The sequence below is a fragment of the Capronia coronata genome, assembly GCF_000585585.1.
Source record: "Capronia coronata CBS 617.96 chromosome Unknown acBCG-supercont1.5, whole genome shotgun sequence".
Lineage (NCBI taxonomy): Eukaryota > Fungi > Ascomycota > Eurotiomycetes > Chaetothyriales > Herpotrichiellaceae > Capronia > Capronia coronata.
In genome coordinates this window covers 2,720,633-2,743,587 of record NW_006912897.1, presented here as the reverse complement: position 1 = coordinate 2,743,587, position 22,955 = coordinate 2,720,633, and the positions used below count along the sequence as shown (strand labels likewise).

The 22,955-nt window shown below is 50.4% G+C and overlaps 9 protein-coding genes across 9 annotated transcripts; 3 read left to right on the top strand and 6 right to left on the bottom strand.

The window, feature by feature from the left end:
• Positions 1 to 207: 207 nt before the first annotated feature.
• On the top strand, positions 208 to 1,455 carry A1O1_06668 (uncharacterized protein; the record flags this gene model as incomplete). The annotated part of the gene is made up of 3 exons (XM_007727546.1): positions 208 to 406; positions 482 to 1,254; positions 1,309 to 1,455. 3 exons carry the CDS (start codon positions 208 to 210, stop codon positions 1,453 to 1,455), a joined length of 1,119 nt encoding a protein of 372 aa, XP_007725736.1.
• A 921-nt stretch (positions 1,456 to 2,376) lies between these two features.
• On the bottom strand, positions 2,377 to 3,996 carry A1O1_06667 (uncharacterized protein; the record flags this gene model as incomplete). Its single annotated transcript, XM_007727545.1, has 2 exons — positions 2,377 to 3,230; positions 3,279 to 3,996. The coding sequence occupies 2 exons, from the start codon at positions 3,994 to 3,996 to the stop codon at positions 2,377 to 2,379; spliced, it is 1,572 nt and encodes a 523-aa protein (XP_007725735.1).
• Positions 3,997 to 5,221: 1,225 nt separating this feature from the next.
• On the bottom strand, positions 5,222 to 6,811 carry A1O1_06666 (uncharacterized protein; the record flags this gene model as incomplete). Its single annotated transcript, XM_007727544.1, has 1 exon — positions 5,222 to 6,811. One exon carries the CDS (start codon positions 6,809 to 6,811, stop codon positions 5,222 to 5,224), a length of 1,590 nt encoding a protein of 529 aa, XP_007725734.1.
• An 846-nt stretch (positions 6,812 to 7,657) lies between these two features.
• On the bottom strand, positions 7,658 to 9,353 carry A1O1_06665 (uncharacterized protein; the record flags this gene model as incomplete). The annotated part of the gene is made up of 2 exons (XM_007727543.1): positions 7,658 to 8,688; positions 8,738 to 9,353. The coding sequence occupies 2 exons, from the start codon at positions 9,351 to 9,353 to the stop codon at positions 7,658 to 7,660; spliced, it is 1,647 nt and encodes a 548-aa protein (XP_007725733.1).
• Positions 9,354 to 12,574: 3,221 nt separating this feature from the next.
• Positions 12,575 to 14,794, bottom strand: A1O1_06664 (uncharacterized protein; the record flags this gene model as incomplete). The annotated part of the gene is made up of 3 exons (XM_007727542.1): positions 12,575 to 13,632; positions 13,691 to 14,093; positions 14,147 to 14,794. The coding sequence occupies 3 exons, from the start codon at positions 14,792 to 14,794 to the stop codon at positions 12,575 to 12,577; spliced, it is 2,109 nt and encodes a 702-aa protein (XP_007725732.1).
• A 1,006-nt stretch (positions 14,795 to 15,800) lies between these two features.
• A1O1_06663 (uncharacterized protein) lies at positions 15,801 to 16,940 on the bottom strand (the record flags this gene model as incomplete). Its single annotated transcript, XM_007727541.1, has 1 exon — positions 15,801 to 16,940. One exon carries the CDS (start codon positions 16,938 to 16,940, stop codon positions 15,801 to 15,803), a length of 1,140 nt encoding a protein of 379 aa, XP_007725731.1.
• A 1,536-nt stretch (positions 16,941 to 18,476) lies between these two features.
• A1O1_06662 (fatty acid elongase 3) lies at positions 18,477 to 19,651 on the bottom strand (the record flags this gene model as incomplete). The annotated part of the gene is made up of 3 exons (XM_007727540.1): positions 18,477 to 18,796; positions 18,856 to 18,944; positions 18,999 to 19,651. The coding sequence occupies 3 exons, from the start codon at positions 19,649 to 19,651 to the stop codon at positions 18,477 to 18,479; spliced, it is 1,062 nt and encodes a 353-aa protein (XP_007725730.1).
• Positions 19,652 to 20,850: 1,199 nt separating this feature from the next.
• On the top strand, positions 20,851 to 21,321 carry A1O1_06661 (uncharacterized protein; the record flags this gene model as incomplete). The annotated part of the gene is made up of 1 exon (XM_007727539.1): positions 20,851 to 21,321. One exon carries the CDS (start codon positions 20,851 to 20,853, stop codon positions 21,319 to 21,321), a length of 471 nt encoding a protein of 156 aa, XP_007725729.1.
• Positions 21,322 to 21,369: 48 nt separating this feature from the next.
• Positions 21,370 to 22,639, top strand: A1O1_06660 (uncharacterized protein; the record flags this gene model as incomplete). Its single annotated transcript, XM_007727538.1, has 3 exons — positions 21,370 to 21,923; positions 21,976 to 22,397; positions 22,452 to 22,639. 3 exons carry the CDS (start codon positions 21,370 to 21,372, stop codon positions 22,637 to 22,639), a joined length of 1,164 nt encoding a protein of 387 aa, XP_007725728.1.
• Between the last annotated feature and the right edge of the window lie 316 nt (positions 22,640 to 22,955).

Here is a 22,955-nt window from a genome sequence, read left to right as displayed (position 1 = left end):
ATCCGCCCCCGACTCGGGCTTCGGGCGTTTTCTATCTTCAACACTATATACGCCTGCAATAGGAGACTCCAAGGTAGAGCTCTACAAAGTTGGGCATGGCCTAGTCACAGCGCTGCAAAGAAAATCCGCCCATCGTTCAACATAATCGGACCGCCAGCAAACAAACAATCATCCAGCTTTCATACACAAGCCGCAGGCCTCCGAAATATGACTACGACAAGAACAACAGAGGCACTAGTCCAGCATGAGATCAATGGGCCTTTGGTCCTTGAGTCTGTACAGCTCGATGCCATAAGAAGCGACGAGGTATTGGTTGAGATCCATGCTACGGGTATCTGTCATACCGACATTTCTTGCATGGATGGCACATTGCCTGCTGCAGCGCCAAACGTCTTAGGACATGAGGGTAAGTGTGTGGCATCAAAATTCTCTCAAGCGCCCACCCACTATATGAGCTTAATAAGACTAACTGTCTTCTCAGGTGGTGGGATCGTGAAAGAAGTAGGTGAAAATGTCCAAGGACTCGCTGCAGGTGATAAAGTCCTACTGAGCTACAACACTTGCGGGAAATGCGTCGAGTGCAATTCCGGACATCCGGCTTATTGCCATCTCATGGTTCCCCTGAACTTTGGTGGCAAACGTCTGGACAACAGCACTCCTGTATCTCTGAAAACGGGCGAGCACGTACACTCAAATTTCTTTGGCCAAAGCTCTTTTGCTAGACAGGCCGTGGTGAGCAGTCGGAGTGTGGTCAAGGTTCCGCAAAGCACACCCTTGGAACTCTTTGCACCTTTGGGATGTGGATTGCAGACGGGAGCTGGTGCTGTCTTCAACAGTCTTGATGTGACTTCAGGATCCAGCCTTGTTGTCTTTGGCGTAGGTGCCGTCGGTCTCAGTGGCATCATGGCAGGGAAGATCAGGGGCGCGAACCCCATTATCGCGGTAGATGTGCAGGATACACATTTACACCTGGCTCTGAAGCTTGGTGCAACACATGCTATCAATAGCACGAAGGAAAACGCTGTTGAGAAGATTCGAGAGCTATGTCCTCCTAACGGCGCGAAGTTTGCACTTGATGCCTCTGGTGTACCCAAGGTTATCGAAAGCATGATTGACAGCCTCGGTACGCGAGGAAAGGCTGCCACTGTTGGCGCTCCAACACCGGGAAGGCGAGCAGGTGTCGATGTCTTCCAGCATTTGATCATGGGGCGAGCCTATGTTGGAAGCTGCGAAGGAGACAGCGTTGCAAAGGAGGTAAGTGTCGCGAGAATGCTAGTGGAGGCTGGCCATTACTAATGAGCTCACCAGATGCTCCCATACCTAATCGAGCAGCATGACCAGGGTAGATTTCCCCTCGAGGAGATGATCACTACCTACGACATCAAAGATTACGAAAAAGCATTTGAAGATGTTAAAGCTGGGAAGACCATCAAGGCAGTGCTTAAATGGGTGTGATTGTATGGTTGTGTATTTAGTGAGACATCCCGACTCGGTAGCATCTGTACAGCAATTCGGCTGATTGTGGTTGAGCAGCGAATGTATGAGAATATGTACTCCACCCATGGATGAACGACAGTATGCTTTGTGTCGATATATCATGCTCTGATGGTCTGAACCATCACCGCCTTCGGTGCCAGTTATATACCAAGTTGTGTCATTCAATCCTCCACCATCACTACTATGTAACTCTGCAAGAATCCAAAGAAAGTGGAGAGAAGACAAGAGTAGTATACATTATGACTGAACAACTTGTGTCTAGAGTGCGCATTGATATAATATAAAATTAACATATCATGGATGCAGGGGATTCCAAGCTTGAGAAGATGTTCACACACTCTTGCCACCATCTTATAGTTCACTCCAGAGGAAACCATTCAGTCGGAGGGAAGCACGTTTGCCAGGCTGAGAACACCACAAGAAGACTAGTGTTATGAACATTAGCGGCCGTCCAGGAGTGGTCGACCATATGGGCGGCAAAGGTGGAGCGCGAAGGTAGTCTCGCAAATCTAGGGATAAGTATCCGGGGTATATCAGTGGTTAATCGATCAAAATACCCATAACCCGCCACCATTGGCTCGAAGTTGTGGTTGAGATGCTTCAGGCCCTTCAAACTGCCGTGTCCAGAAAAGCACGAGTTGACCTCCGCTTTCAAGTCGGGCCCAGTACCCACACGTCTTGTATCCATTGTGAAGCCACTGTTTTAGTGCCAACTTGTGCAATGCCTGGGGCACTGGTTGATCAGTTCTACTTTAACCCATAATAGGATTAGTTCTATTTGCAGGTGTAATTGTAATTGTGATATAACTTCCATAGGATCTCTGTTTGATTATCTCATAGAAATGGAGCTGCCCCTGGCGTTCCCATATTCCTATCCACTTACTCACACGTGAACGATGATACAATGTTGATATCTCCACCCACATACCTCAAAACTTTGGGATAAGCGCAAAGCTGGATAGTGCGTGCCGGAGTCTCAGCAGTAGGGGTGGTTCTGGCCAGAAGAGTATCCGGGACAATGCCCTTCTCCGTCCAGGCTACTAGAGCCTCCATTGCATCACCAGGATACCACCCCGGTCCTCCACCACAGTGAGCAAGACCCGGGACTGGGAAGAAACGATAAAAGTCTGCCGCATTTGGGTCTTGCTGCAAAACACGCTCGTAGTAGTTATAGGTGCCATTTGGTGGAATCAATTGGTCGGCAAGACCATGATAGGTAATCATCTTCCCACCATGGTTGCGAAAGTCGGTAAGATCGGGGTTGTTAGCACTAATGACGGATTCGTACTGATCGACCGAGGCTCGAAAAATGGTGTCCCAGTCGCTATGTGAGAGGTCGAGAAGATTGATTGTGGTGTTCTTAAGGACGAACCGCTGAATCCAATCCATGGCGATGGTAAAGGGACTCGCTTCGCAGGTGCCGTTGTCATTACAGGTGACGTTAGAAATACCTGCATAGCTGGCGTCCTTGTTTAAGCCAAACCACTGAAATTTGCCGTCAACAGTCCTTGGACCAGTCCAGAGAGCCTCTATGACTGTTGCAGCGCCTTGCGAGATCTGCATTTCCTCTCCAGTATCTGAACAATTGAATGTTTGATTGACCACGGTCTGAGCGTCGAAGAAACACAACCCAGGATTCGCGATGATTCCATCGATCACACCATCGAGTCCGTCGCAGGCGGTAGTCGCCAGTTCGACCAGAGTGGCCAGTTCGCAGGGTGTTGGATGGATATCTGCATGACTTTAGCAAATTTTCAAAGAAACAAAAATAAACAACCTACTCAACGAGTTCATCACAAACGTGGGCCAGTACTCCATTACCAGGAAGTGGGCCCAGTTGAATGCCGATGATGTGGCTAAAATACCGTCAAACTGTGTCGGATAGCTCTGGGCCATCTGGTGGCCCTGCCGACCGCCTGTTGAACACCCGCTCCAGTAGGAGTACTTGGGAGGTGAGCCATAGAAAAGCGCCGCCGCAGACTTCGAAATAGTGGCCATGTCGTTGTAGGCGATTCTGGCAAAGTCATTCAGAAGGACCCAGTTAACATTTCCAGGGCTGACCAGAGCCCACGGCGCAGTTCCTCCAGTTGAAATGTTATGACCGCCATCCGTGAAGCTGGTAACGTAACCCAGTGACGCTGGAATATACAACTGGGTGATTCCCGAGCCCGCTGCGAAGCCTCCGCCGCCAGTAGCCATATATCGGCCATTCCAGTTTTCCAGAGGCAACCAGATATTGACGTTAAGGGTATCATTTTGTCCAGGATGGGTATATTGAACGAGAACTTGGCAGACATCAAGCCCCGTGATATTCCTTGGGTAGTAATTTGTGGGCATAAGAACATTGGCGGACAGGTTGGTCAGGACTTCTGCTTCGACTGTCAAAATCTGGCCGCCAGGGAGACTCAAGTCCTTAAAGGATTGAGGGACGCATTGCGTGGCTGCAAGAACCAGTTGTGTAACGAAGACACCGACGGATAGGAAAGCGTGAGTTTTCATGATGGTTTCGAGCCCGATAAAATCCCTATGGAGGACTCGACAGACCTAGCAGCATTGAAGCGGTATCCATCCTTTATATCCCTCGTTCACTGACTTGTGAGTGTCTATGTTCCCATATCTGCCGGAGCATATTGCCAAACCGGCATGATGAGCCCCTCAACTTTCCCCGCAAAATGAAGAAAGGTTCTCTGGGGAACCTACACCTGTATGGGGCACGTTCGTATAATGACCCCGCAATTACACATACAAACGGCCAGAACCACTCTTTGCTTGCTCCACTAGAAGACCTTGGGCGGTTCCTTCATGTAGGTACCTTGCAAAAATCATCCTCGGTATCCCTGCAACGGCATGATCGTCGGCAAATAAAACTACAGCGTGACATCTTCCGACTCTCGGTAACCTTTTCCGTTATTCCCCTAGCTTAGGTAGGTAGTTATTTCGACGAACCGACAAGTTTGTTACTACACTACTATTCAGAGCGGCAAAGGTGCCGACTATATCGGGAGTGTCTGAACATGTTGACGCCGTACAGTGCTTGAGGGCAATGTCAGTTCTGCCTACCGTTACCCACAGGACTCCACGGTTCGAAAAATATTGTTGGCGTATGATATAGTCCTGTCGAAAGGTCAGGCGCTTGTCGTGGAATCTTCATCTGTCAAGCTAATCTAGCTCTATTGAAAGTCGAACATAAGATGTACGTAGAGTTGATCACTTGGCAGTCCAAGAAGAGATACATTGATGTCGACTTTTTGGCAGCTTGTCGGTTGTACCATGTACTAATTTTCGACGAATACCTTAGGGTGAGCAACCTTTCCTACCACCCGCACAACATTGCCGTGTCCAACTCTGTCTTCATTTCCCCGTCTTTTCTCGATACAGGTACGCTCATGCAAGTAGCTTAGAAGGATTAACGCCTGTTTCCTCGTCCTAAAGTCAACCAAAGACCTCTGCTTAACCTAACATGATAGCAAGGCCTACAATATTGTTTATTAGTTGAAACTCTCCGTAGGACCGATGGTAGAGACAAAGAAACGTTTCAACTACTTTGATAAGATTCTCAGTCCAGATGGCTGGAATAAGACTCAATGATGGCGCTTGTCGTACTGCGCTTACACTAAGAGCGCAACAATATTTGAGGAGAACAGACAATTGGAGCATATTTTTGCAGGCGATGTCCAAATCTATGTTATGTGGTTGGCAAGCTGCGAGGTATCTCCTCGTATCCTTATCTTTGCCTTTTGGCTCTATCTTCCACCCACCGAGCGAAAGTGACTGACCGCTGATCTATGGTCCTCCAAAATAGATCTGCACAGCAGATCACCGTGGGAAGTAGGACCATGTACCCCAGAAGGCAAAGCAAAGTAAAATTATGGGTCTGCATATCCGGTATTTGTGCTCGCGTAATCATGCTGGCGAATTTTGGTTGCAATGCATACCATATCGACTTGATTACCGGTCCGTGAACCAAGTATAATGCAAACGAGATCTGACCAAGATATTGTGAGACTGAATTTGTAAAGAGTGGTGCAAGGAGCGTCGAGGTCGAGGCAGGCCAAGTTGCCATGATGGCGCCAATTGCTCGGGCAAAGCGGTCTTTATCCACGATATATTTTGGAACCCATTCCAGCACTGCATGGTACTGTGGCCATTCATTCGCTCCTAATGGGGGCATCGACAACAAAAACAGCCCAGAGATGAAGAGAGTGACGTTGATGGCATTTTTGAGGAGAGTGCCTGCATTGGTCCGAAGAAGGGTCATGGTGGTGTCGCTAATCTTGATAGATTCGGTCTCTTGTCTGATCGCGTCAAGTTCGGAAAATATCATGCCGGCAATGAAGAGAAACTCTGAAAACCGCTCGGTGAAGAGACAGTTCACTAAGAATAGCGTATGGACGCTCAACCTCCACGTTGCTCGTAGTCGTGCAGTGGCAATGAGGATCATGAAGATAAGCATGCTGCATTTGAATTCGACCGGTATTGTCCAGAGATGCTTGTCGTACACGGTGCCAGAAGGTCGCGCGTTCCAATCCTCCTCGTAGGCGAAATTGAACTTTCCCCAGGGTATCGTATTGTCAGTCAAACGGTAGCAGTCTTTCAAGCCATCATATAGTTGAGCCACAAGCGACCCGAGGCGCGGAGGGGGTTGCTCAGATGGCCCGGCGGCATCATAATGAACATGGAGGAAATACTTGTTCCCAGCGTTGAAAAGGCCGAACTGCGCGGAGATGGCCGAAATCAGAATGATTGCCATGGAAGGTAGGTATAATCGCAAGGCTCGTCGAAAAACTGCTGATGAGATCGTCGAGAATGCCTGAGACACATTCTGTTCCCTAATCAACCTGACTGATTTGGAAACCAGGACGTAGCCGGAGATGAAGAAGAATATATCGACCATAGCCACTCCAGACCAAAGAAGTGAGACAAAAGGCTGGTACATAAACCTTGTCTTCATATTCTCGATGTCCACTCCTTCGTACCAGTTGTGAAAAGAGTAAGCATAGTGCGCATGGAAGACAAATAGGCAAGCAATGCCTCGTAGCCCATCGAGCGAGGCGATTTTCTGTGTCTGCTTCCTCTTCTCAGCACGGGAGCTGCTTGATGCATGTCTGAGCAGGAAGCTCGGTACGACGCAGTGGAGAAGTCTAGCGAGACAATAGATGGAAAGGACCAGACAATCATCAAGGTAGTTGAATATGTTGATGATGAATTGGTATCGTTGGGCTGGCCACGGCCGGTTGGCGCAGTCTCCGTGGCCAGATAACTTCTGCTGATGAGCCCGCTCAGCTTGTGAGTAATATTTCTCAGACGGCGACATTGTGGAAACCGGAGTGATCGGTCTGAGAACGTTGTATGGGAATGGAGAACTCCATATTATAGCCTTTGCATGATAAAACAGGAATGCCATGCTTCCTACTATCACAATGTCACCTGTTGGCTAAGATTTGATTGATCTTGCATCATTCAAGTAATGCACGAGCGTGTTCATAGTGGCTCGTGCTCTACTCACAATGGTGTCAGTTTGTTTAGGATGCAAACTACCATCGTGAATATGCATCCTTTAACGAAGCACGGGGGACGGTCCGCCCAGTCCAGGAGTTTCTCAGCGCAGCCACGCGTGGCGAGGAATGACAGGGATTGGCCTAGATTGCCATCGAGATTGACGAGTCCAACAAAGGCCATCAAATCGAGGATCTGAAATCAACTAGATTTTGGAGGTCGAGACGCTATGGGCTCAGGGGCCCAGATAACTTGTCCTTCTGCTGAAAGCGGAGAGATAAAGTGCCCCTAAGATGCATGGACCATCAATGAAAACGTCAAACTAAGGCCGCTGAGATTATCGTTTCGGCTATAACGACGAAACACCTCTTTTCAGACGGCTCTGCCAGCCATGCATTGAAGGGCAAAACACCAAGACTGAGGAGTGAATCAAAACACAAACGTTTGCGAATGTTGTAACCTCCATACTATCTATTACAGCGTCCTGACCGAACGGATATCCCATCGGGCGTAACTATTGTACGGGGTGAGCGCACGGGGCTGCGCCTGTCAGCCTTGTCAAGTTGTCATCTGACAGCGCCTATAATGTCAGTGTCCTTGGACCTCGGCAGAAATGACTTTCAGTGTCCTTTTGGCACCTGAATACAGTCCTCTGAATCTTGAGTTAATTGAAGATTGCTCCGACGGCCTTTTGTGCGACCCCCTTGAACCCCTTTTTCGCGCCCTTTTCTTTGTCGGCTTCGTCGACGTAGAACCTCCGACCATTGTCCAGATCAACTGTGCTCAGATCGACCCAGCGTCGGCCACGATAATAACATTTGGCGCCGATATACAACACCAAAATCAGAATGACCGAGACGTAATTAGCAAAAAAGGTCTCGGGATCTCCGTATGGGCCTCCCAGAGGCCATATGGCCAGGTAAAATTGGACGATGATCAAGACGATACACATTATCAATCCGAACCATGCTGTGTACGGGTATGTCCAGCTTCGCCATGGGAGATCAGCCTTGTCGCGACCTTGTAATGCCCAAGCTCGACGAAATCGAAGATGACATAGACAAATCATTCCCCAACCAAACAGAGTAAACAGGGAGGTGAGGTTGGAGAACCATCCAAAGACTTCGGCACCGGAGTGGTCAACATTGAGATAGGCAAGGCCACCACCCAGTACCAGAGTAGGAACCAGGCCATACCATGGTCGTCCAGTTTTATCGGCCGTCTTGAGTTGTTTGGGTGCCATACCCAAGAAGGCTAAACCCATGGTGGTGCGTGCCCCTGCGTATCCTGAAATCGACCCGCAAGATATAACCGACAGAAGGATCACGGCGTTCATCATGTGTGCCAGGACGGGTATACCAGCATTCCGATAGGCGACGACGAACGGAGAAGCATTCGTACCTTCCCCACCAAAGAGGTCTTCGTCGAAAGGAGAGACCGTTATGGTGACCATGAGAGACCCAAGTAGATAGAATAAGGAGAGTCGAATCCAGATTGAACCAACTGCACGAGGCACTGACTTGCGTGGGTTGGCGGTCTCCGCGGCCACAAGACCAGAATTCTCGGAACCTGCCATTGCAAAAATGCAAGTAGGCATGACAGTCAAAAAGCCTTTAAATCCATGCGTAAATGGGGTGGCATTCCAGTAGCGGAAACCCACCGCATCTTGGTGTGGTCCTCCTCCGGCAGAGACGACTGAGGTGTGTCAATTAGGACGAAAGCCTTTGGGTGTAAAGCGACTCACCGATGAGGGAAATGATAACAACGAATATCCAGCTGAACTTAATCGTACTGCACACCACTTCGACCTCGCCGAAAACTGTCACAGCACCGACATTCACCAGGATGATGACCACCCAGAAGATGGTAATCCAGGCCGCAATTGGCACAACGTCGGTCCAGAAGCTCAGAATCGTGTTTGCAGCGGCAAGTTCATTCGCGATGGTGATGCAAAATGAGAACCAGTAAGCCCAGCCAAGAGCAAAAGCGGCAGCAGGGTCAACAAATTTCCCTGTCCACTGGACGAATGCAGATGGAAGAGGATACATGACTGCCATTTCACCAATGGAGTGGGCCACAGACCAGATCATTGCGCCAGATAGAAGATAACCGAGAAAGATGCCAGCCGGGCCACCGTTTATTAGCGATGTCCCCGAACCAAGCCATAAGCCCATTCCAATACTGGAACCTAACGCAATCATGGTAAGATGGCGAGTGCTTAGGCTTCGACGGAGGTCGGTATCAGCTCCATGGTCGGTTGCGAGTGCATCTCCTGTACTGGAGTGGCGGCCATCTGGTGATTGGTCGGCATCAAAGTATTTCGTCTCGTGGTTGTACTCCTCAGCGGTCTTTGGATCCATGTTGCAAACTTCAAGGAAAGATGGAGAAACGAGCGAGAAAAGAACCAGCTAGGTCACCACCGAGCCTGCTTAAATAGACGAGCACAGGTGGATAACGTCTCGAGGGAATAGACCCCATGTTCATCGAGACAACATTTTGATACCTAGGTATACTCTTACCGAGTGACAAGGCTGCTAGAGTGCTCACGACGTAGTATTCTTGGTGTGCACCGTCTGTCATGAGACATCGCTGGGTGATTTGACTGGATGCGAAGGCTTGATCGAGATCTCTCGACTCGAGCAACAATCACTCAGGCAACACGCAGCCTGGATTCAACGTCTCATGAGCATGCTTGGCCTGATAAGACGGATTGGCAACGAGCTTGGCCATCCACGGTTGCAACGTCCCAAGAACTTCCAAGAGACCTCCAAAGCCTTCTCAATGCTTCTGGTAGGTTGCCAGTTCGCGTTTTGCATGGTGATGTCCTCCTTATCAACATCGATTTTCTTGGACGTCTTGGCTTATCATGGGACTTATCGAAGCCGAGTCATTCGTTGACAGCAGTGGTTTCATGACAGACTTGATTGGCCAAGAAAATTGTTGACGCTTCGGTACACCTCACTTCGCAGGACCAGCAACATATCTACAACAGACACCATCTACATTCGCTGGACACGGCGTACGTGTGACATGGAGGTCGATGACCGTATTCCTGGTCGAGACGAAAACATCTCTGGTGCTCACACCTCAGCAGTGAGTGGCCGCACAGCAAAACCCTGGTCGTACAGCGTTGTTGGAGACATTGCGACCAGGGGGATGGACAAGAGAGGACAGGCACATTTATTCAGCCATGAGTATTTCTTTTGCACTCGGACATATGCCAAGGTAGAAAATTCGCCAAATTGCCTCCATTGCGTATCATCGTAATGTTGACCCAAGCAGCACTTGCCCTCGTCATCTTCACAGTTCTCAAACGCCCAAGACACGACTCGGGAGCGGACTCTGTGTGCCTTCGTCCTTACTATGCGTTGTCTCACTTCTGCCTACCCTTACAAGTGCCTCACGTTCATCCATCGCATTGAAATGAGGAGACCCGGATCTGGGAATCTTGAGCCTGAATTGGCAGTGCGGTGAGCTCTGGTACAAGCCTATTAATGCCTGTAATGTTTTAGTCGTGTATGGACAACTGGGAAGTCACTTATCACCTTAGATGCGGGTCTCAAAAAGTGACATCCCCTCAAGATATGGTGTCAACATTAGGAACACATGCTTCTGATTTTTCGGCGTTGGACTGCACTGCACGACAAGAGAAGGGATTGAATACTCCAATCAAAACACTCCATTTTTGTTCACTTGGCACCGCAATTCCTGGGGAATAACAAGTGGAGAATGCGGAGAACCTTAGGGCAGCGATCACAAAATTGATGGCGCGTGGATGAGATTGTAATTTTCGTTTCAGATTGAAGATTTAGATAGTCTGGTGGGTAGCAGTTTGCAACATGAGGGTATGAACGATTTCGAAGGGTTCGATGGAAAATACACCTGCATCCGAAAATGGCCAAAAACTTGTGGTTAAGTGGAAAGACTCGTCATGTTGGGAGCCGAACACCAGCCACGGAGATCGAAATCAGGTTACTGTCCCGACATTGCTTTTGACGGCTTGACGTCTTCCCTTCGAAATCTCAGAAGTATGCCTTAGAACGAGTGTCGACAAGGTGAAACTCTCCTCGACAGGAAAACTCTGCAGGGGACGATACACACCCGGGAGATTCAAGGCCTACTGAGAGGCATGCAAGCGACCGCAATTTTCGGTCGTTGGCATGCTGTAGATTCTAAAATTGGCCCCGTCCTTGACTTCCCAGCTTTCTCAACGGCGATAAAGAAACAACAACGACGCCTGGTATCTGGACTGCGCAGCCCAAGACATGGGAGACCATCTCAATGATACTCTGGGGATAACCTCACAACAATGGCCTTGCATGAATCTTGTCCAGAATGCAGCAAATTGCAGGAACTTTGACGATATGGGCAGCGTTTCCTGGCAGATACTTCTTCCAGAGCGGCGCAAAGATATCTTGCAATCAGTTGTAGCCTTGGGAAGCACGGAACGAGTGGTGCGTAAAGGCATCACGACCGTCAAGTGTGTCAAACGCAGATGTATGGTCTTTTCGCAAGGCTCGTGTCTCTGCTTATATACGTTGTCCCATCTCTTGTATTTCTTTTCTTCTCGGGCGCAACTTGCAATGGCGACCGAAGAGATGGGTAGAGTCAGGTGGTTGGAGGAATGTTGAGCTTGACTGACTGATCGGTGTCCCCGAGGATTGGAATCGGGCAGATTGACGTGAGGTAGAGAGCTCCATTATCCGCATATTTCGGTATTTGCCGGCGAGGAAGCGGCCTCTGCGCAGAGTTAGCACCTCTGATGCAACGAGACGGAAAGTTTCGAAGGGATAATACCTCGGTTCAGTGCAGAGACAGGTGCAATGTGAAGCTCGACTAACATGGACGCAGTGCGGCTTCGGGGATTTCCATGGATGTAACACAGGCGAATGGCAGCTTTGAGATTTGATGCTTCCCCGCAAACGATACAAGTCGAGGCAGTCGTTGGCGTCATCGAGGTGCTCAGCACAATGGTTGCAGGGCTCCTCAAGTTTCCACTGGCTGCGGACCCAATGTCCGAGTGCTTGATCCCTCCTGCCTTAGTGCAAAGTCAGCAGGCTCGACGGACCTGAGAGAAAGGTGAAAACCGGGTGTAATTGGGAGACGATCAAGCTTAAATCGACGACATAGTTGCACAAGTTGCAGCGTCATCTTCTCTAGGCAATATATGAGGGTACTTTGAGGAGGGCGCCCAATCTAGTAGCGAATATCAGGGAATTGATCTTAGAGCAACACCACATACAACGATGCTTTGGCCATCGCGTGGTGATCATGTCTCACTGCCAGTCGATAGCCATGAGGCCGATCCCTTGATTCATAGACGCCAACTCCCAAGCGAAAGCCCCGTTGAACAAGACTTCCCCGAACTGTCGAGTGTTGATATTTGAAAATTCTTTTCAAGCACGCATTGGTGAGCTTTTGCTTGAATAGGGAAAAATCAGCTCATTTCCTTTTGAATATGCATGGACTGATGATCACTGAAGACCACAGGACAGAATACTGTATTGATGAGATGATGGACAGCTCGGAAGCCTGGCGAGCTGGTGGGTCAAGAATATACAAGAGCAAGATGTATTAAGCTCTAGACCTTTTCACCACTTTCTTGCCCTCCTTGTTGTGATGACCTCGGCCTCAAGCTTTTCCATTCCATGCACAAACTGCAAAGGAATGCTACACCACATAGTGGCACCGCCGCAATGAATACTGCCTGAAGAGAGTTGTTGTACAGCTTGATCAAGGCCGGGAGGTCCTGAGCGGGAACGACGTCCCTGAATCGGGTTGCTCCTAGTTCAATAACAGCACGGATGTTGACCCCTGGGAGTCTGCCGGCATCGTTCTCGCTGAAAAGGTGATTCTGCAGCAATGTGTTGCCCACCGAGACAAAAATGGCACCGCCGAGTGACTGAGATGCCACCACCGCCGCAGTACCAATGGGAACCTCTTCGATAGGTAGAATAGCCTGGACAGCGCTAAATCCCTGCTGGATGGCCATACCGAGCCCGGCGGATATAAGAAATTCAAACCCTATCCAGCGAGAAGCAGGCGTCGATTCGTCCAGGGTGGCCAAAAGACCGGACCCGATCGTGCCAATTGCACAGCCCAGGATGGCCGGTGGAGCAAATAGGCCGTTCTTCGAGACGAATATCCCCGCCAGGAGGGCGAAAACCGCGTTTGCAACCATATAAGGGATCATGTTCACTCCTGAATGGATAGCTGACGTCCCTTTGATCGCTTGAAACCACATAGGCAGGTAATAGGAATGAACGAGCAGAGCACCATAGATCATAAAAGCCGTGCCGCAGCTGGCAGCGACGGTCCTCTGGCGTGCGATGCGCGGAGGAATTAATGCTTCGTCGCCGCGGTAGAGCATCCATGCGATAAAGATGAGGATTGTCACTCCAAATCCGCACAACAGTCCAATGCAACGTGCGCTTGACCATGAATACTGCTGCTCTGAGAATTGCAAAGCCAAGAACAGCATAGTGGTTGCCCCTAGCAAGATAGTATTGCCGATAATATCAAGCCGAAGCAGACGCTGTCCAAGTGAAGGGCGGGAGGACGTGCTTGTTGGACTTCGGCTCTTGAAGCATAGGAAAACTGCCACAAAAGTCACCGCCCCAATAGGAAGATTGATCCAGACTGTTGATCTCGTTAGTGAAACGAATTCGGTCAACAAGGGGGAACTTTTGGAGCTTACAACACCACCGCCATCCTATCGTGTCAGTGAAGGCCCCTCCCAACAACGGGCCACACAGTGCGCCAACACCGTACAAGATGCCTACGGCAGCAAACAGAAGGGGTCGATATTGCAGCATTACGGAATGAGTCCCAACCATGAAAGCCCCTGTCAGTAATCCCGCACTACCAAAGCCTTGGATGGCACGGCCGAGAATCAAGATCTCGGAAGAAGGGCACAGAGCTGCGACGAGGCTGCCAGCTTCGAATACTGCCAGTGCGGCCAAAAAGGAGGACTTAGTCTCGAACGACATGTAAATCCTGCCGTAAAGTGGCTGGAATGCAGACGCGGTGAGGAGATATGCACTTCCATACCAACCAATGTCATCATAAGAATGGAATCTGGCGGTTATGTCTGGAATTGCCTGGACTTTGGTCAGTCACAAATACCACAGCGCGACGAGAACAGATGCCATACAGTGGTAATGATATTCCTGTCCAAGGATATTATGAACACCGAAAGGCATATCCCCAGCACAATGGAAGCCAGGGCAAGGGGCTTTGGATACTGGCTCGGATCGTCTGCTACTGCCAGACCTGCAGCATTAATCAGGCCGCGGCTCATCTCGAGTGGGCGGACGGCGGGATGTGACTCGAAGCCAGAAAATTCTGACACTGTGGAAGATCTTCTTGTGGGCTCAGCCATGGTCTCGTGAGTGTTGAAACGGACTGCTTTAGATCTCGAGTCTCCTGGGTCCCGCGGCCGCCCATGCTGCTCAGTTTGCGACACTTCTGAGCGCGAGCGAGATGGGTCGCAGGAAGCTTCGGGAAGCTCAACTGCAGCGCGGGAAGAGACTATCGAGTTGGTTGAATCTTTGTCCCATGGGTGCCGCCGAGTAGGAGACACACTGCCCATCTGAGGATGCGTTACTTGATCATAAGCTGGTAGGGTGGCTGGAGGCATTCCCTCTGTCTGCGAACCAGGCAATGCTGCATCAGGCAAGTTTGATGACTTGGTTCTCCTAAGAGGATACGGCAGATCTGGTTGCCGTCCACGCTGGAGGTTGTCTTCGCTCTGAATGCCCAGTGGCCACTCATTCCTGTCTTCACTCAGTGAGGCGGACATGAGGCTACCACTGTTTTTTGTATGGCGGCTTCCACTTGAACTCGGAGAGACGCCACGACGTGAAGCTATGATGTCTTGAAGTATTTCGTTCAGCCAAGTATCGTGCCTGGAGCCCGGCATGGTATGAGAAATCTAGACAAGTCTCCTCCAGAAACTCACGTCAAGTGCAAGTTGTATCCAGGGGTTTAGTGCTCGGACCACACACGAATTAGAATTACCTTCGTGTCAAGCCAGAAATTCAAAAGGCAGTCAGGAACCAGGACGGAAACAAAAACACAGTCTGCTAGCAGGATATACAGCAAAGATTTGACCAGCTGAACATGTTGCAGACCACAGCAGCAACCAAATAATGGCACTCAACTTCGTGCCACTCAGCTCACCCACGTGTGACTTGCCACGGTCTGTTGGGTCACCATGGGGAACAGCAACACAAGGCATCTTACGTCGTCATGTTCGGACTGCAGCTGACACTTCCACTGCCGGGCGGGGAACATCTGGGGATCCAACAAGTTTGCAGGTGAGGATCAGGACAAACTTGCAACAGAAAATAGGTTCCTTGCAACTGACCTCCCAAGGCCATACCTTTGTCCACAAAGAGACGGTGTCGGGACGATCAGTGTTCTTACCGTGCGCGTTGATATCATGGTGTGTCATTTTCCCTGCTTTACGTGTATAACTTGCGTTCAGGTTCCTCCGACAAGAGCCCCTGGATCCGCTGCGGCCCCTAGCTTTGCGGATGAGGCCCGCCCAACTAATGGGGCCACTGAACAAGATAAGCGATGGCGGGCCAAGGTCCACCAGGCTAACAAGGCTCCATGTGAAGATCACCAATTCTTTCTAGGTGAATACGGGATAGCATTTGCATACGGAATACGCCACTCGGACATCGCTTTGTTCTTGAGGGCTTGAATTCTGCATTTGGAAGTTGTCCGGGATTGTCTAGCCATTATCACATGTGACCGAGAAAGCTTTAGGTTTCCCATATCTTTGGGGAGTGCCTCAGTCGTCATATTAGCTGATAAGGAGAAACTTTGCCCAGTTGGGCCAGAGTAGCAACTACACCCTCTAAGCCCATTCCGTCGAAGTGCCTTCCCAACGCAATGTCGCTGTTGAATGCATCGTGCAGCGCCGTTTGATTGGCTAGAAGGGCGGCTAGTCGAAGGCCCTGTTGGCGTTCTTCTTCAATTGCCTGGCTGAGCTTCACATTGTATGCATCGTCGTTATCGTCCTCTGCTGTGGCTCTCTCGTACTTGTCGTTCGCGTTGGCACCACCCTTTTTGACCGCGGGCAGCAGGTTGGAAGCTTCCAGCATCTCCCGTGCAGGGATTGTAACGCGGCCGTTCTTGAAGACGATTTTGCTGAGCGCAGAAGCTGTGATGGGCGCACTCGCTGGCCCACATGTGCTGTCCGTAATCGTTGTTTTGATGGAAAAGGCGGAATCACGGCGGTCATCTGTAAACGGAACTCCGTCTTGGCTGCTGCTGTTCTGCTGTGGATACAGTGAAGACACCCTTGGTTGAATGTTGTGGCTTCGTTTCACAAAGTGCGTGACCAAGTACATCCATTTCTCGTCCCACGATAGAATTCTAGTCCACATGTCGTAGGTCTCGTAGGGCAGAAGTTCTTTCCTGAATGTACAGCTGACGCCACCCAAGGCCACCGTGAAGTTGCTTCGTTTCCCGTTCAGCCCGTTCATGGTTGTGCCACCACGAATCTTCTCGATCCCCTTTCCGAACATCGTCGTTACCAAGTGCGCACGAGCGACGTCTATGTCCGTGAAGTATGTACTGTTTGATTTGTGGCCAAACACGTCGATCTCCATCAGACACGCTTTAGAAGACGTGATCAGAGGCTGGAAGAGTTGTTCCGGTGTCACATCTTGTTTCGGTCGCTGCGAACGAAGCACGAATCTGACGGCATTGAGAATTCGTAGATGGTAGATGAAAGGAAAGACCTTCAAGTTGAGCAGAACCAATGACAACGCCAGTAGCTTGCAGCCGTTTTCCAAGCTCAGCATTTGATATAAAAGCTCCCAGGCCGTCATCAAGTGGTCAGATAGGTCGAGACGGCGAGGTGCTCCGGGGAAAATGGAAAATAACGTGATGGACGCCGACTTCTGGGCTGGGAGGAAGGTAGAGTTGAACATGATGACTTGATTATCGCCGACACAGCAAAGGATGTGGTTATGGAACAGCAAATTTGTATACTTCTCCTAGTGCCGGGCGGCGAGAGCCAGTAAAGCCTGAGGCGGTTGCAGATTAGACCCCAAATTGTGAAAACTGCGCTTCTCAATGTTGCTAGACAAGCCAGAGCTTGGTGGTATGATGCAGTCCCAAATGCTGGATCGCAACGAAATGCAATCCGCGGGTCTTGGGTCAAGTATCTCCACATGCCATTAAAACGTCGGGACACGGCCGAGCTTGTCTTCTTGCGCCAGTGCTTCATGCCGCACTAAAGGTGTCTCAACAATCGTGATGATCGGCATGTCGAGTCTCCCCAATACGGCCAAACATCCGTATGGCACGATTGCTCCGTAATCGAGCGTTTGATATCAACAGTGAGCCTTCCGGTAAGCCATTATGACACAGTGCTGCATCGGGTCCATGGTGCTAGCGGATTGAGCATGTGGATGCTTCTTTGACACTTCCTGTGTAATGCTGGATCTGCACAGTGCCGATCAGGAGCGCGATAGTCAGGTATATGCAGCCCCAGCTCACTGGTGCTTGTTGATCATGGTGCGGTGTTGCTTGGGTGTAAGATGGTGCGATGCAGCTGGATTCAGTCCGGTCAGTTGAGTGACGACAATCTTGACAGAAGTCAGCCAGCCATAAGCCAAAGACGGGGCGTGAGGTGAAAGCGGAAAGGTCCTAACTTTGAGGTTATCTCGTCGAGATACTTTTGTGCCAGTGGACTAGCCCAATTGGTAGCGACGGATGACCCGAGGCTAGAAGGCCTCCCTAGTCCAATTTCGAGATATGATGGGACTCAGCTGACAACTGCCGAAAGCTGGCCCCGGGTGCTCGCACCGTCGACAATTTTGACATTTTGACACTAGCGAAAACAACCCAAACCAAACCCCGGGGACCCCTCTGGTCTGGCATTGATCTCTTGGCCAGCGCAAACCTGGGCCGTGCAATGGGTCCAGGAACGGCAAATACCCCTGACTATGAACTCTGTCATGACCCCAATCCGGCGAATTCTGATCACCATATTTCTGGCCCTCCGATAGAAGGCATATCACTGTGTCCACAAAGGGTGAATTCATGTTTCACAAGTGACATTTTACCTCCATCAACACTATCGAGGTCCTCCAATATCACTACATTCGCGCAGCAGTAGGCTTCTAGACCTGATGGACATGGAGACATACCAACAAAGGGAAGATGTCCTGGAATTATTCACTATGCGCATTAAGTCGAAGCTCACCCGTTCTCCCTGTACGCCGGAGGAGCAAAAATGATATCATCCCACCCCATACGAGAAAACTGGTAAACTCCTGCTTGTACCAAGAATTGGCCCTTGTCGTTGCTGTATATCAGTACTGATCTGGCGCCAAGGATCCATTCAGAGGCAACCCTGGTCCTGCTCTCTTCGGTTATGATCTTTGCTGCCCATTGCCCTTACATGGCAGTTGATTCTGCCGTTCCCAGTGTGTACGGCTGCCTTCCCCAGTCGCTGCAGCTCAACCGCGGATACACTTCTCATCACTCATTCCTTCCACAATGACATTAGTAGCAGATTTGAGGACATCTGCGGCCATCTCAGTTGTCTCAGTGATGGTAGGCACTTCCGTCTTTGCAGTTTTCTGCAAAGCCCTCCTCGTCGAGGGTTTCTTGTAAGTTGAGAGGTAGAACATGACAAAGAGGACCAGGTATGAGGACAGGATCACGCATCCCGTGAAGGCCGCAAGCTCCTGGCGCTTGTCACCGCAAGTACCACGGTGCGGCAGCCATGGAGCATAAGTACTGGCATAGTAGGTGTAGCAAGCGAAGTAGATGAATCCTGAGGATTAATTTGTCAGCCAATCTGCATGTCACAACGAGATGTAACGGATAGCTTACCAAGATCCAGAATGAACTGGGTGATTTGAAACATTGTAATGTATTGCTTCCACCAGCATTTGACGCCTCGGGCAGTTTGGTAGTAATACCTTTGTCGAAGTCAATCACTGTCCTGAAAGCCCTCGAAAGAACTGGACACTTACCAGTACATGACCACATGAACTCCCAAGTTGAGGGTGATGGGGACCCAGGACACCGAAGTTTGGCCAACCAACTGTGTATAGCAGAGAAGCGCAGTAGCCCCGTGGTGGTAGGTGTGCAGGAATGTCAGAGGTTTCTTTCTCAAGACCAGGAAGACTGTGTCGAGCAATTCGAGGTACTTGGTGAGATAGGTGATGTAGTACAGCACCAACAATTCTTGTGACCAGCCCGTGGCTCCACAGACTCCATCATACAATCCATTCTTCCACAGGGCAGGGACAAGCTGCTGAGCGAACAGGAGGAGCAAACCTCCCGAGATGGCCGTTAGATAGAAGTTGTGTACCTTGAAGAGGCCGTTCAGTTTTACCGGCGCTCGGTTGCGCATCAACTCCCGGCCGCCAAAGATTACCACGTAGTACGTGGTGATGAAGATGGCCGCCTCTTTGAAAGTTGACAGAGGGGTCTTGCCTTGGACGAAGCGAAAGTCCTTCGGCGTATAGCCCATGACTGCTGTGAAGCTTCGTTCAAACACCGACCAAGGGTCCATATTAAACACCTTAGGAGACACCATTGAGAGGTGATGTCTCTCGGGTACGGGAGTTGCGTATGGCAGTAGGCTGGCAGCCGCCTTGTACGTCGAGTTGAAGAACTCCATGGTCAGGATGAAGGACCTGAAAATATCGACAAGGAGATGGTACTGGTCTCTTGCTCACACAAAGATTGATGGAAGAGGTTGCGAGTCAGGAAGAGAAAACTTCAACGGGTCTGCGAAAGGACGCTGTCTTTAGTCCCCAGGAATCTCAACACAGATCTGCAGGGAGTAGATCAAGAGGAAGCACCTTTGGACGGTTGACAACTGCCCACATGCCCCAGTTTGAGGCAGTGGATCAATGATCTCTCGATTTTGTCTCATCAACTGACCATATGGCTGATTCCGAAGTCCGTAGGCCGGTGCTTGACGTAGGCCAGTTCTCAAGCAATGATCTCTCCCTTCATCATCACAACTATTCTTCCAACCCATACCAAACCTCCGTTTTGATGCCGTATGACCAATAGACGGCCTGTCAAGACCGACGATCCATGGCCACTGTCCCTATCTGCGCATGAAGGTTGACGCCGATCAAAGTGGTTTCAGTCCTGGCGGGCGTGCAGTGGGCTGCGACGCTCACCGAGTGGAAAGGTGCAACATGCTAGTATGGCAGGAGACAGTAACTGCACTCCTGCAAGCCAGGAAAGTTCGCCTCGACATGGAGGTCTCGTCAATGAGGCATGCTGGGGGTGGACCAGGCTGAACAAGCCAGTAGTGGAGTCTCCACCCAGCTAGCTAAGACGCCATAGGTGGATGGCGCGAAGTCTATGAGATCGATACTACTGTCCAAATGTCTACGGCGACTATCTCCATCACCCCCTGGAGAAAGTGGTCACTCAGGTAGCCACAATGTATCTCACATTGGTCCAACATTGTCAACAAACCCGCTGTCAGCTTCAGGGTGTCCGAATCAGGAAGTCCCCGAAGTGGGTCCTTTTTCAGTCCGCTCAGAGCAGTGTCGAAGTTCTGAGGACAAGATCGACAAAGCACATGCAAGGTTTCTAGGTCACAGAAGCCTCCTCAAGCTAGTTTACCACCATGACGATACGGCTATATGCTGGCAGAGACAAGGAAAACGACTTTTGGCTCTCAGCTCGTTCCTCACAAGTCCGACCCCGTTTGAGAAGACCATCTTCTCCTTCCCAGCAACACGGTCTACAGAGACAAGTCCATGACCCAAAAGCCATCCTTCCCCCAGACTCGTCTACCCAGCTTTCATCTGTCCACCTTGCTTTCATATCACTGACCGGCGAGAAACATACAACATGACCGCTCAAGTGGGATTCTTCCCCTTCATGGGCTTCATCGTCCTCATTGCTGTCGTCCTGGGAAGACACTCGCCTTCTGTTGGCGTCAGCACCGCTCTCAAGGTTCTTCTACCACTGGCCACTGTCTTGTACACTCTATATTACAGTTGGATCTACCCTTTGTATGTTTCGCCATTGAGGCACATCCCCACTGTCCCCGGCTTCCCGCTCTGGGGTCAATTCCTCACTATCATTACCACCGAGGTTGGTGTCGCACAGAGAGAATGGCACCAGAAGTATGGTCCTATTGTGCGATACTTCTTTCCCTTTGGCAGTGAGCGCCTTTCTGTGGCCGAGGACGACGCCATCAAGCAGATGACGGTCCGGAATCCGTACAACTATCCCAAACCTGACCGAGCGAGGAAGTGGATGAGGCCGGTCCTTGGAGAAGGCACGTCAAAGAAGCAGACCTGCTCCTTATGCGTCTGATTTTGCTAACCGTGTACAGGAGTTCTGCTCGCTGAAGGCCATGCTCACATGGTCCAGAGGAAAGCCCTGACGCCGGCATTTTCTATTACTTCCATCCGGTCTTTGATGCCCATCTTCTGGGCAAAGTCTCTGCACTTGGCCAAGCTCTTAGAGCAAGGAATCAAGGAAGCAAATACTGATAGCAAGTGCTTCGAGGTCTTGGAATGGCTCAACAGGACGACTCTAGACATTATCGGTCGCGCTGGTCTCGGCACCGACATTGACTCGCTGGATGACCCGGAAACACCACTCCGGGACGCATATCGACGATGCTTCGACTTTGACTTGCAGGCACGCATCATCAATGGACTGGCGGCATTTACCTCGCTGGTCCGATTTCTGCCGGCTCGTGCCAACCGTGACATCCTCACGGCCCGAAATATCATCCTTAGCAAAGCGGCACAGATCATCCAGGAAAAGCAATCAGAGGCCGACAGAAAACAAGAAACCCGCCATAAAGACATTATTGGACTTATTGTCAAGGACAACATGGCTGCGAGCAAGGAAGACACACTCACGGTGGAGACGATGCGACAACAGGTCATGACCTTTCTCGGGGCAGGGTAAGCCGTCCATTTTGTCCCACTCGCAATCATCAAAACTGACCAAGGCCAGACACGATACGACCGCGACCTCGGTGGCGTGGACTCTTTTGATGTTAGCCAAGCATGCAGACGTGCAGACGAAACTGCGACAGGAGATTCGGTCCCACTTGCCCTTCCTGTTCAATGCCGAAGCCCGCGAGAGCGAGGCCAACATCGAGAAGGCAGACGTAGACCTGCTCCCTTACCTTGAAGACGTCTGCAAGGAGTCATTGCGCTACATCCCCTCAGTCCCTATGACGGTTCGCAAGACTATCGCCGACGACACTTTGGCGGGCTATCACATCCCTGCGGGGACTACTATCTACCTCATGGCTAATGCGATCAACCATCTACCAATGTACTGGGGAGACACTGCCAACAAGTTTGATCCATCTCGCTGGCGCAATTTGCCTCCCACATACACGACCAACGCATTCATGACCTTTTTGCAGGGTAAGGACTTGTTCCCAGCTCTACTCGTTGTCCCCAGACTGACATCGAATCTAGGACCACGTGGCTGTGTCGGCCGCAAGTTTGCCGAGGTTGAGATGAAGACCATCCTCTGCTCGCTGCTGAGCAAGTTTTATTTCGACCAAGATCTGTCGGTGCAAGATCCGGAGCAGTTGAAGATGTGGAGGTTGGTTCTGAGACCAAGAGACGGGGTCAGCTTGAAAATCTCTCCACTCAAAGCGTAGTCTCATGAAAGCGAATTCATGGAGCTGTCAAGGTGGAAGGGATTTTTGGATTATGGAAAGAAAGTGGTTCAGCCGTATGATACTTGTTGCACGCAGGTAGTCGCGGACTCACAGGTCATGCCATATCAGGTGACGTTAATGCCAAATCTGAGCAGCCTTATCTTAGTAGCCAACTACAGGGAGAGACACATCATGTCTACTAGCATGTGTTTTGCTTCCTTTGCCCTCTTCTATCGAGCTGTGGTTGTCTGCTGCTGCATACTACTCCGTAGGCATCTTGGGACAACCCAGTACTTGCTTCTACCGACACTGTTGT